We start from the raw sequence: 13409 nt of genomic DNA, 5'->3' as shown, positions 1-13409 counted from the left end.
TTTGTTCCTAAAAAAGACTTATGTAAAACATGTGAAACATTTAAAAATTTAAGTGAGGAGGAAAAGATATTGCAGAAAGTGTCTTATCAAAGACATTTCAATGAAAAAGAATTATGTCGAACTGAGAAACAGAATGATTTAAATACAGCAGATGGAAATACAGAAATTATTTGCTTTGATTTACAGGCAGTTATCCCACTTCATCTGGGGATGACTGTAGAATTTTATGGGTTTTATGCAGTTATCTATTTTATGCAGTTATCCCACTTCCATCTGGGGATGACTGTAGTTTCTTTTATAAGAGAAGACTGAATTGCTACAATTTTACTATATTTAACATTGGAAGAAGAGAAGGCCATTGCTATTTGTGGCATAAGGCATTGGGAAAGAGAGGTGCCAATGAAATTGGTACATGTCTCTTTGAATTTTTTAAAACACAGACAGCAAAAAAAATTGTTATGTATTTAGATAACTGTGCGGGGCAACAGAAAAACAAATTTGTAGCATCGTTGTTGCTTCACACAGTATATATTTTGCAATATGTTGAAGAAATACTTCATAAGTTTTTTGTGGTAGGCCACAGCCAAAATGAAGGTGATGCTATGCACGCATTATTCGAAAAAAAAGAGTTCTATAGTCATTTGAGTGCATCTATATGCACTTAAACGACTATATAGTCGTTTAAGTGCATATAGATGCACTCAAATGACTGGCACTTTTAAAGCATTTTTATGAATTATAATACTTTTTAATAAACTTAGGCTCATAAAAAGACTTTCATAAGTATTTTATAATTATTGAAACGTGTTTTTGAATTATCTTTAACTTATTGGGATTTTTTGATGCTCTTAACTTGCATTTTTAACTTTTATTCCATGAATCGGCTTCAGCTTTTGCTCTTTTTACAAATGGCAGACTATATTTATTTAAAAAAAAAATGCAGCTTCATTTTTTGTCCAATAAAATTCTGCAAGTTAGACATCTAGTTTATATAATATTGTATCAAGTATCTTAGCTATCAAGCTATCAATTTAAATAAGTTTTATTACTTGTCACTGACGATGTTTTAAAGTCTTAAATATCATATTTAATTCAATTTTAAATCTCTATAAATTTATTTAAAATTTACTCATAAAAATAATTTAATAATAAAAATTAGATGAATAAAAATATGAATATCTATGTAAAAAGGTTCATACAATTTTTTATCTGTATTTTAAAACTTTAAGTTTTAAAAATTTTTATTTAAAAACTTGAATATTTAAAAACTTTCCATACAATGTATAATGCTTTTATTGACAGTTGTCAATTAAAAAGTTCTTTTAACTATTTAAAAGGTTACAAAAGGTTTATTTAAACCATCAAAAAAATTCTTTCATAAAAATGTAATACTATTCAGTATTTTTTTTACATTTATAAAAAAGAAAATAAACATAAAAGAAGAAAATAATCATTTAAACTATTAAAAAATGTATTTAAAAGCAATGTACACAATTATAAAAGGTCAAAGTATCAAATTCATTCATTCAAAGTTTAATTGCTAACTATCGTTCATTCTTGTTTTTTCTCTACTATATCATACAAAGAAGATTTCAATGTGCAGTTTTCTCTGTACTTAATGACACAAAGAAGAGACATTAAATATGAAAAATATGAAATAAAAAATATGAAAAAGAAGAGAGGATGAAAAAAGTTGAATAATTTAATAAAATATAAAAATATCATTTATTTCTGTTAAGAATAAAACACAAGTTGAATAATTTAATAAAATATAAAAATATCATTTATTTCTGTTAAGAATAAAACACACCAAAAAAAAAAAAATCGTTATAAAGATAAAAAATGTCAAATTTTTGTACTTAATGTGGACCTTTAATTTGCTCAAATAAATTGAGTTAGGAAACTGTGGGTGCCAGTTATGACTCATCTGTTTTATTGTTTTTTTGTTTTTGTTTTTTTCACCAGACAACACATAAGTTCAACACAAAAATGCTGTATACGATTTTTCCTGGCTAACACCCTGTGTGTGTGTGTTTTTGGATTATTTTTTCAATCATCATTTTAATCAATTTTGTTTATTTTGTTTAGTTTTATTACTAAGATAATGAGTTGATTTGAAGGTATTTTTTTAAATATATGAATTTAGCGGTGGACAAATGTTACTTTAGTTACGATAAGAAACTATTTTACTAAAGACTTTAATAAACCTTTTTATTGCAAATACCACGCTATTAGTAAATAATTATTAAAAGCTGTTCAAAGTATTTTAAACATTTATAAACTATATTTTTTAGTAAATTCAATTTTAGTAGTTATTAATGTTTTAAATAGTAATTAAATGTTTAAATACTTGAAACAATTTTTAATCAATATTTACATTACATAATATATTTACATATATATTTACATATATTAAATTGTGCAATATTTTTAAAATTAACAAAATAGTTTTACGTCTTGTATTCGAATAACGTATTTGTATAACTTTTTCGAATAAAAAACATGAGCATTTAATAAATGTATTAACTATTATTTTAATTTTAAAATTTTGATATAAATATTAGCAAATCTGTTCATTTAACTTTTACTAAAGGTTAATAATTTTTAAAGTGATTTTAAAGCGCCTTTTGAATTAAAGATATTTAAAGAAGAGATAATTATGGTAAACATAATTTTAAAAATGTTACTTTTTTTTAATTAAAAAACATATATATTAATAAAAACATTATATTTAAAAAAATACATTAATCATTAAGTACGATTAAAAAAATTACTTTAAATAAGTTACATTTACTATGGGTTATTTTAAACAGATCTTAATAAAACTTTTATTAAGTTATTTTAATCGTTGTTTGTATTATTTTAAATGTCAAAAAGAATATAGAAAAGAAACAAAACTTTCTGAAAAAGTTTCTGTTTCATTTTTTCGTTTTTATCGCATAAACTAAAATAGCTAGCTGAAGATCAAAAATTCATTCATTCAAAAATTAAATTTGCGCGATATTTATTAAGAATGAAATTTTTTAATTTTGTTTATTTATTATCAAAAGCACAAAAGTTTACTCTTAATTGCCAAAAACAATAATTAATTTAACTCCTAGTGGATATTTTAAAATTAATCTATCTTTCGAAAAGCAAATTTTTTATATTGCTATAAAGTTTGGCAACAAATTTTTAAAATAAAGTTTTGTGACAACATTTACTTTTTTAAAACTAATGTTCAGTTAGTAACCAAAAGACAGTTGTGTCATTGCGTAAAAAAGCAACTTCTTTTTAATTCATTTTATTGACCTGAAGAATAAATGAGTTAGCTAAAATAAATTGAAAATTATTTATATACTGCTGCATTCAAAACTGAAATTTTTTTTTCTAGTTTTAATAAAAAGGCATAATAAAATTAAAAAATAAAAATAATTTTTGGGTGCCATACTGCTCCAGTGGTACTAAAACAGGTTCGTCCCTGATATATATATATATATATATATATATATATATATATATATATATATATATATATATATATATATATATATATATATATATATATATATATATATATAAATTAGTAAAAACATTTATCTAATTTTCTCTTCAACAACTTATTTCACCATCAGTAGGTTCATCATAAAGTCTAAATATCAAAAAGTTCAAACTATAGAAAAAATATTTCACAGGAAGTTGGGAATTGTTTTAATTAATAATGTAATAACTGCAGTTATTTTGCAACCAGGACGTTGTATCAACTACATTAAATTTAAAAAATTAATCATGAAAAGAATCTTTTAGAATTAGGATAATTTTAGTCTGGTCATTTGTTTTTATAATTTTTTAAAAGGTACTTGTTTTCTGCATTACTGCATTTAGAAATTAATTCAGATTTTTTGTTTAGTAAATTTTCTTGATACAAATGAGTAATAATTTATATATATATATATATATATATATATATATATATATATATATATATATATATATATATATATATATATATATACATACAAATATTCTTTTTTTTTAGTATTTCCTGCCGGTATTCTCCAAGCTCCATATTTCAAATATGATTATCCAAAGTATGTTAATTTTGGCGGTATGGGAAGTGTAATTGGACATGAAATTACCCATGGGTTTGACAACAATGGTTATATTTTTCTTCTATTTTTTATTATTTTACACATAGCTATATTATATTTATATTGATTTATTTTAAAAACTACTTGTCACATTTTATTCAAATATTTTTTTAGTTTTTAGGTTTTAAAGATAGATGTGTATAAAGTAGTGATGTTACAACTATTGAATAATTCAACTGTCGACTAAATCAACTAATGTAATTTCTAAAGTCAAATAAAATTGACTAAAACATTTTAAAAGTTGACTAAAAGTTGATTTAGTCGAAGTATGTGAATAATTAATTATTGTTTCAAAACAAGTTGTAATAAAAATAATAAAGTAATTTATCTTCACTTTTAATTTTTTATTATCACATCATTTAAATAATAATGGAGAAGAGAAGGGTCACTCTGAAAACAGGACAAACTATCCCCAGACCCCAGTTATTATGGCACCACCTTAAATACTTGCTATATATCAAAAAACTCATTACAATCATATTTCATAAAGGGCCGCTCCAAGCCGGCTTGGAGCGGCCCTTTATGAAAGTATTTACAAAAATCACAAGCATTGAGTAAACAAAAGAAAAAAAAAATTAATGAAGTAAATAATCGAAAGTTTAATTAGATATAGTTAATGTTAATATGCTATGAATTAGAAAAAACTTTGATAGAATAAACAAAAAACTATATAATAGTTATAGGGAAAAGTTGGGGAGCCTTGGACACTAAAGGAAAAAATGGATTGTACACATGTACTAACAGAAAACAAAGTGTCAAAAGACTTTATTAAAAGTAAAAACATTTATCTATCGAGTTAGAAATTAAAAAAATAGTTATTGTGTAACTTAATAATATACAAAACATAAAAGAAAAAATGTTAGAAAATGTCATCATTTAGAAATATTAACATAAGCTTTTTACTAATGAAAATAAACAATTTAAAAACACTTTAAATCATAGAGTTTTTTTATTGGAATTAAATAAATTACTATTATGGGTTTGTGTATTGTGTTAAATATATAATTATTTATATAAAAAAGTTGCTCATTTTTAATGTGTAAATGTATTAAGTTGTCCAGAACCACCCTCCAAACATGTATCTGATACCACCTGATAATACCTCATTCACAAATACTAGTTTTAAAACCAGTAAATTAAAGTATTAAACAAATTTTTTTTTAGTAAATATAGTGAATAAAAATGTATCTTTAATCAATAAAAAGTTATTAGTTTACATAAAATTAGATGTATTAATGTGAATCAAATATAATGGCATATTGCTCTCGCTTCATAAGCGAGAGGTTCCGAGTTCGATTCCCGTCACGTCCCTGGTAGTACTGCGCTCAACTTGTTTCTCCGCACAGTGGCCTTGTTCGTTAAGGTTCGTATTTCGGAGTTAGAGAGTTGAGAGAGGGTTATAACCACAAGTAGCCTCCTCATCTGTAGTGGCCTTCTCAGCCTTGAGGAGGTGAATTATAAAAAATAAAAAAAATGCCATCATTATCACAGAATCGTTGTATTCTGTTATTTACAAATATTTGTAGCCTTCAAAGTAACTTTTCTTCCAAAAAATATATTCTCTTGTAAAAGTTAATAAGAGGTAACTAATACAAGAGAATTTTATACATCCTTTTATTTCGTAAAGACTTCAATAGTCTTATACTTGGCCTGGGCATATTCTTCTCAGTTATCAATTCACCTATTTGTCATGAAATCAGGTTTGAATTTTCTGATTATTCTTTTATGTGCCTCCATTTAGCACCTTCATTCTATCACTGTTGTTTTTGTTCTTTATCCTTCTCAAGATTTGACTCTTTTTGATGTTATTTCTGATCTATATTGACTATGCCTTTTCCCTTTTCTCTCTTAGCCAATATTGCTAACACCACTAACACTGCTTGCACTAAAGCTAAACCTTTGTCTTTCTCAATCTCTGATGGAGTTAACTTTATGACTTGTTTTTCAGGCAGATTTATATGGAGATATTACTAATTTTTATCATTTTATTTATCTTTTTCCCAAGAATATTTCTCAAGAATCCATGTAAAAAGTCTGATACTAAGTTTCAATATTCTCAATTTACTAAATTTCGTATTTTATATCAGAAGTTTTAAATCTTTTACAATTTCATTAACAAAGTTAATTCAAACACCCCAATAGTTACTAGATATAAAGAAAACCTTTGAAGATGAAGGTCAGCACTTTTCTTCATTTCCAGTAACTTTTATGGTACCACAAGGTTTTATCCTTGGTCCTGTATTATTTCTCATCTATATTAATCTTACTGACAATCTTACATTCTAGACAAATAGTTTTCATTTTTAAATTACTTAGAATAGGAAAATGATCTTGATTCTCTCCTATCTCTATTCTGTTATAGCATGGTCACAGTAAGTTGTGAATTTTACCCTAACAAAACAGTTAATTACTGCAAACAATTATCACAATATTGATAATATTCCAGTCTTTTTGGGTTCACTACTAACCACTACGGTTTCATAATATATAATATAATTTTCATTTCTTTTTGAGTTCACTACTAACTCATCTACTAATCAAAGAGTATTACCTTCACTACTAATCTTTCATGGAAACTATATATATATTCCATTGCAAAGTTAGCACCTGCTAATGTTGCCCCTTTTTTCTATGCTCTACCACTACAAATCCTTTACAGATCCCTTTATGAAATACTGTTGTCATATTAAGGCTGGTTCTTCTAATGGCACTTCACCGATTCCCTTTCTCTTTTAGACAAAGTCCAAAAATGTATTGTAAATGCATTTGGACCAGCTCTATCTGCCAAGGTTGAGCCATTGTGTTAACTCAACCCCATTGTGATAAGATTGTGATAAAATTCTCTCTTTCTCTTTTCTACAAATATTATATTGCTCTCTGTTTAAATAAGCTATCATCTCTAGTTCCATCAACCAAAACTAATTTTTGAAATAGACTCTTCATTTAGCAAAGTTGTACCTTTTTACTGTATCTGCCCCTTCATCCTCTACCTCATTTCTGTGTTTGATGGTAAAACCTTTGTATCAAATTTTTTTTTGACCTGATGCTGACCTTGAACAGTTTAATGTCACCAATAAATTGCTGACTTCATTTTTCCGAATTCCGAGGGTTTTTTCATCATTCATAATCAGGGAGGCTATTTTTTGTTTAGCATGTTGAGGATGGTACTACCTGAAAATGTGATTTTCATTTTTAGTTTCATTTATAATTTCATTTATTTTTCATTTGCTTTTTAATTTGCTTTTTTCTTAATTTGTCTACATGCTACTTATTTCTTCGTCAGCTTATATTAGGGATGTACCAGAATTCTGTTAAGGTCGGAATTCATGTGACACAGACTGTGTAAATTAAATCAAAAAAAGTTTGTCCTACAGGGCAATGAAGAACTATAGGTAAACCTAGGTAAAAAATACAAGTTTACAATGTAGTTTTATTTGCAATAATCAATTATGTAAAGATTTCTAGAAGTAAAGGAATATTGTGGTGCAAAAAGAGTTACTATCCAGGGCAACAAACTAGCTCTTTTTTCACCAAAAATGTAACCTGCTTCTGAGAATAGTCTCATTTTAAATGTTACTTAAATTTTAAGCAATTAAAAAGTATAGGATGCCTAATACAGTAAATATTTCAATTTTAACCTAAATGGAAAAATAGAAAACAAAGAATGAATTTTAAATATAAATATATGTTAAAACTTTCAATAAAAAAATTATAAGAAACAAATAAAAACAACATATTAGATTTAAATGAAACAAGAATCAAATTAATGAAATATGTTTTATATATATATATATATATATATATATATATATATATATATATATATATATATATATAATATAGGTTATAAATATAGTCACAATGTATATATATATATATATATATATATATATATATATATATATATATATATATATATATATATATATATATATATATATATATATATAATATAGGTTATAAATATAGTCACAATGTATATATATATATATATATATATATATATATATATATATATATATATATATATATATATATATATATATATATATATAATATAGGTTATAAATATAGTCACACTGCTGAGGTGCAGGCTTTCACTGAAATCTTGAAGGCAAAAAATTACTTTTTTATTACCTATTCTGGCAATACCGGTTTTGGCCGGAATTTAAAATTTTTATTCCAGTACACCTCTAATTTATATGCATTATTTTTTATTAATTTTAAAAATTATTAATTATTCGTATGTTAATTTTTCATTAATGACCATCATGTTTACACAATACTGTAAAATGAACATATGATTTCTTATTTGTTATTATTTATGATTATTTATTATTTAATTTGTAGTTTTAATTTAATTTTAGTTATAATATCATTAACAAGTTTTTTCCCATACTATTGTCTTGAAATTGGTTTGTTGAAATTTGCTGAGTTATTGCAAACAAATTTGACTATTAGATAAATATGAAAAAAATAAATATCAAAGCAAAAATAAATATGAAAAAAAGATAAAAACAAATGTTCTCGAGATTAATTAAATATTTTCTGATTCAAATTAAAAACTTGCTGAATTTTAGAGTTTTAAAAGTTTGTTAATTTGCATTTTTGAGCTGATTTTGAGCTTCAACATTAAAACTTTTAAAATAGTTTCATTTTTCTTCTCTTTGTAACATCTATAAGTTTTAATACTTTTTTTCTTTTTATCAATTTTAAACAAAGGTTTTAAACAAAATATAGAATAATATAGAGAACATTTCCGAATGCAAATAAAAATGTTTTAGAAATTTAATAGAGATATTTTTTAAATTCTATTTAGAATTATTGTTGAGATTTTTTAAATTCTATTTGAAATTATGTCGAGATTTTTTAAAACATGTTAACAGATGATGTAGTGTAAATAGATACTTAAATCATTAAATCCAAATCATTAAATCCAAATCATCTTGAATGCAATTTAGGTTGATAAGTTTTTATTTATTTAGCATTCTGCAAATTAGATCGATTAGCTTCTTGTTTATTTCTGCAATTTAGGTCGATTATATGATGCTCATGGTAACTATCACAATGACAGTTGGTGGAGTAAAGAATCTGTTGTAAAGTTTAAAGAAAGATCTAATTGCTTTGTAAATGAATATTCTAAATTTGCAGAGGAAAAATATAATGTAAGTTTTTTTATTATTTTTATAAGTTTTCAAATGATTTTTTGCTTTTTGTTTTTTTGTTTGATATTTACTTTATATTTAATTTAATTTTAAATGTGCCATTAAAATGCAAAACCGGATTTGAAAATAAGAAAGTTGCACCTCTGATTTGCAACACCTTTTAAGATAGCTAGTTTAGTATGACACTAACAATAAAATTTCATGTGCATCTGCATTTTAGCTGCACATTTAGCAAGTTTAAACATTCAAATTACCTATATCAATTTACTAATCAAATTACCTATATCAATTTACTAATCAAATTACCTATATCAATTTACTAATCAATGTAATAATATCATTTTACTTGGTGATCTTTTAGACTTCAAATATGAATTAGGTTTTTTTAAAGGCATTTTTCATTGAGTGGGCATTAGGTGTTTGTCAGCAATTGCATAATTGATTGGTACATTTATTAGTACTAGATTGTATATTTTTATTATGAGGAGTAATAATACTTTTGATGTTTGATGGGGAACTAACCTTTAATTGTTCCTGTTAGGTTTGTGAAATTTGTGACCTTTAAGGAATCATTTATCAATTATCACCAAAAATGTTTTGTTCTACATTTGTTGTGACATTTAAAGTTAGGTTGTGAATTTTGCAACTTATGCTTAACAGAAAAGAACCACATCATAACATTGCCATTAAATTTATTCAATAAACGAAATGAGCCTACATCAAAGTGCTGTCATAAAAGTAAATTTCTAATTAAAAACATTAATGTCATCAAAGCATCATCAGAATCCCCCTATCATCTTACCTCTTACAACTACCTTGAAGTTGGCTGGAATCTTTCCGTAATTTTCTTCGTGATGGCTCTCAGGTATAAATCTTTCGTCTTTCCTTCTGACAAATGTACTTCTTATGTAACTTCTTGAATTCAGGCTGGCATGGAATATTTTATTCCTTCTTGACAATTCCAAGTCAAGTCTCACTCTTCTTCATGGTTTTCCTCTCATTGTGCTGCTACAAATTCCAATTGTAACCATTACTTTCATATCTATCAGCAAAACGATTCTCCAGAAAACAGACGTCTGTTTACTTTTTTTTTTTTTTTGTATTTCACCTCTCCAAGGCCAAAAAGGCCACTACAGATGAGGAGGCTACTTGTGGCTATAACCCTCTCTCAACTCTATAACTCTAAAACACGAACCTTGACAAAACAAGGCCGCTGCGTGGAGAAACAAGTTGAGCGCGGTACTACCAGGGACATGGTGGGAATCAAACTCAGAGCCTCTCGCTTATGAAGCGAGCGCTCTACCACTACACCACTACCGCATTATAGCGCTCTACCATGACACCAATACCGCATACCACAATGAGCTCTCCAGGCTTCTGGAGATTCTTTAACAGTAGATTCTCCAGGCTTCTGGAGATTCTTTAACAGTAGATTCTCCAGGCTTCTGGAGAATCTTTAACAGTATCTGTAATAAATGCCAATCTGTTATTCCTTCTCTCTTGCATGGTTCAGATTTTGTCACCTCACCTAAAGAAAATAATTGTTTGCTAAGAACTTTTATCAATTCCATCTCTTGATTTGATAATCACATCTTACCTGATATAGCTGACAAACAGGTTGATCCATTGCTTGACATTCGTATCACTCCAGCCTCTGTATCTAAAGTGATATACTGCTTAGACTCTTCTACACAGCTTGTGGTCCAGACAACATACCTGCTATAGTCTATAATCTAACATACTAGCTATATTGTCTATACTTTCAAAACTATTTAACAAGTACTTATCAGAGTCTTGTTTTCCACCCTGCTGGAAAGCAGCATCTGTTATTCTTATTTTCAAAAATTCTAAAATAGTAGAGCGATCTGACTCGTCTTAATACCTTCTTCTTCCTATCATAAGCAAGGTTTTTGAGTCTTTAATTAACAAACACTTAATCTCTCATCTTGAATCTAATAATTTACTTTCTCTAATAATTTTCTATTGCTGATTTGTAAACATTAATAACTGATAGATTTTATTGTGCATTAGATAGATGTTGAGAAGTTAAGGCTATTGCTTCGACATTTCTCAAGCCTTTGGTAAAGTTTAGCCTTCTGGTCTTCTCCAAAAGCATTCTTCTTATGATGTATCAGATAACATCTTTAAGACTATTAAATCTTTCCTTACCAATAGTATAGTATAAAAGTTGTCCTTGATTGGCAGTACTCGTCTTCATTTCCTGTAACTTCAGGGTTCTTTAAGGTTCTACTCATGGCCTTATACTTTTTTAATTTACATTAACGATCTTCCAGAAATTCTCACATCTAAGGTGACATTATTTGCTGATGATACTACCATTTATTCTTGTCTTCATAAGAAGCCACCCTCTTTGATTGCTTTGAGAAAGCATTTGAGCTTAAAAAGGGTCTGACTTCTGCTACAGCATGGGGTTCTCACTGACTGGTGAACTTTAACTCAGATAAAACCCAATTTTTTCAGATAATTGTTATCACAACAATCTAGATCTTCCTATATTTATGAACAGTAATGTACTCAATGAGTCATCTATCCTTTGTCTTCTAGGATTAACTTTTACTTCCGATCTTTATTGGAAACCATATATCAAATCCATTGCAAAATTAGCATCTGCTAAGTTTGCATCTCTTTATCGTGCTTGCTACATTCTTACTCTGCATTATATTATTTATTTCTACAAATCTCAAATCTGTCCTTGTATGGAATACTGTTGCCAAATATGGATGGGATTTTGGTTTGAAAAAAGTCTTGTTTTTAGGCCCGGCTAAAAATGAGACTTTTTTCAACCTTGGTCCTGGCTTAACTATAAGATTTAGCAGGGGTTGATAGCCAGGGCTAGAAAAAAATTTATAATACTTTATATATTATAATTTTATGCTTACATTTACTATTTATTAAATACTGGCATATATTTATATATTTTCAAACTCTAATTTACTTCCAACAAGATTGCAAGCAACCGCTATTAAGTTATGAATTATTTTAAAATAGAGAATAAGTAAAAATACTAGGAAATGGTTAACTGAAGGCTTGAAAAGTTTTAGGTTGTATATAAAAGAAAAACATGAAGATGGCTAATAGTTTTCTACAAATACAATCATTGACCATGATTGTATTTGTAGAAAAAAGAAATGCAACCTTACAACAATGGCAGATAAAGCAGGTCTAATTTATTATTTATTTATTTTTTATGTTAATTCACCTCTCCAAGGCTGAAAATGCCACTACAGACAAGAAGGCTACTTAATTGTGGTTATGACTCTCTCTCAACTATATAACTCCAAAACACAAACCTTAACAATCAAGGCCGCTGCACTGAGAAAAAAGTTGAGTGCGATACTACCAGGGATGTGGTGGGAATTGAACCTGGTACCTCTGGCTTATGACGTGAGCATTCTACCACTACACCACGACTGCATTACATTTACAATGTGCTTTTAGACTTTGTCTGAGAGTAAAAAGGTTGTTATTCTTATTTATTATTAATCTATTATTATTATATAGGAATACCAACATTATTGCAATATTTTTTTTTGCAGTAAATAAATGAGTTTTGTTGTCTAACAAAAATTGCAGGTTTTAAGTCCAGAATTTAAATCCATAAGCTACAGCAAGCCTTAGGCTGTTACAGAAGAGAGATCAGATTAATAATCAGCTGCTTGTAATAAGCAATCAAAAAGTGAAGTTTTTTCGTTGAGACAAGATTATAAAGTTGAGTCGTCAACAAATAGAACCAATTTAGATGTTAAATTTTCATGAAGATTGATATTGTAGATAAGTAACAATATAGGAGCAAAGATTTAAAGGAACCACAAGATACCTTGTGGTACCCTTAAAGTTACTTGAAATGAAGAAGAGTGTAGGCCTTCAAGAATAACTTTGGTACTGCAGTTAGTAAAAAATAATTTAAAAATCTCAAAACTTTTATATAAAGAAACTAATAACAGAGTGAAGACTAATCGTTGGATAGTTGGAGAGTTGGAACCACTTATTTAGCACTTTTTAAAAATTAAATATTGTATTATAAGATTAAATGTTAGACTTACTTTAGTTAATGACATTGTTGAAGACTAACTAAAAGTCTCTAGAACCTAAC

The 13409-nt window shown here is 26.8% G+C and overlaps 1 protein-coding gene across 1 annotated transcript in view; it reads left to right on the top strand.

Annotated features, from left to right (window-relative positions):
- Nucleotides 1-13409, top strand: part of LOC101237456 (endothelin-converting enzyme homolog) — a 61439-nt gene that overhangs the window by 38653 nt on the left and 9377 nt on the right. Inside the window, exons 8-9 of the mRNA XM_065799035.1 lie at nucleotides 4019-4138; nucleotides 9165-9295. Of these exons, the coding sequence (XP_065655107.1) occupies nucleotides 4019-4138; nucleotides 9165-9295 (251 nt within the window). The remainder of the gene's footprint in view (nucleotides 1-4018; nucleotides 4139-9164; nucleotides 9296-13409) is intronic.

This window comes from Hydra vulgaris, chromosome 06 (genome assembly GCF_038396675.1).
Source record: "Hydra vulgaris chromosome 06, alternate assembly HydraT2T_AEP".
NCBI classification, from domain to species: Eukaryota; Metazoa; Cnidaria; class Hydrozoa; order Anthoathecata; family Hydridae; genus Hydra; species Hydra vulgaris.
Note: the sequence above shows the minus strand (reverse complement) of the source record. Positions and strands in the feature narration are given on the sequence as shown.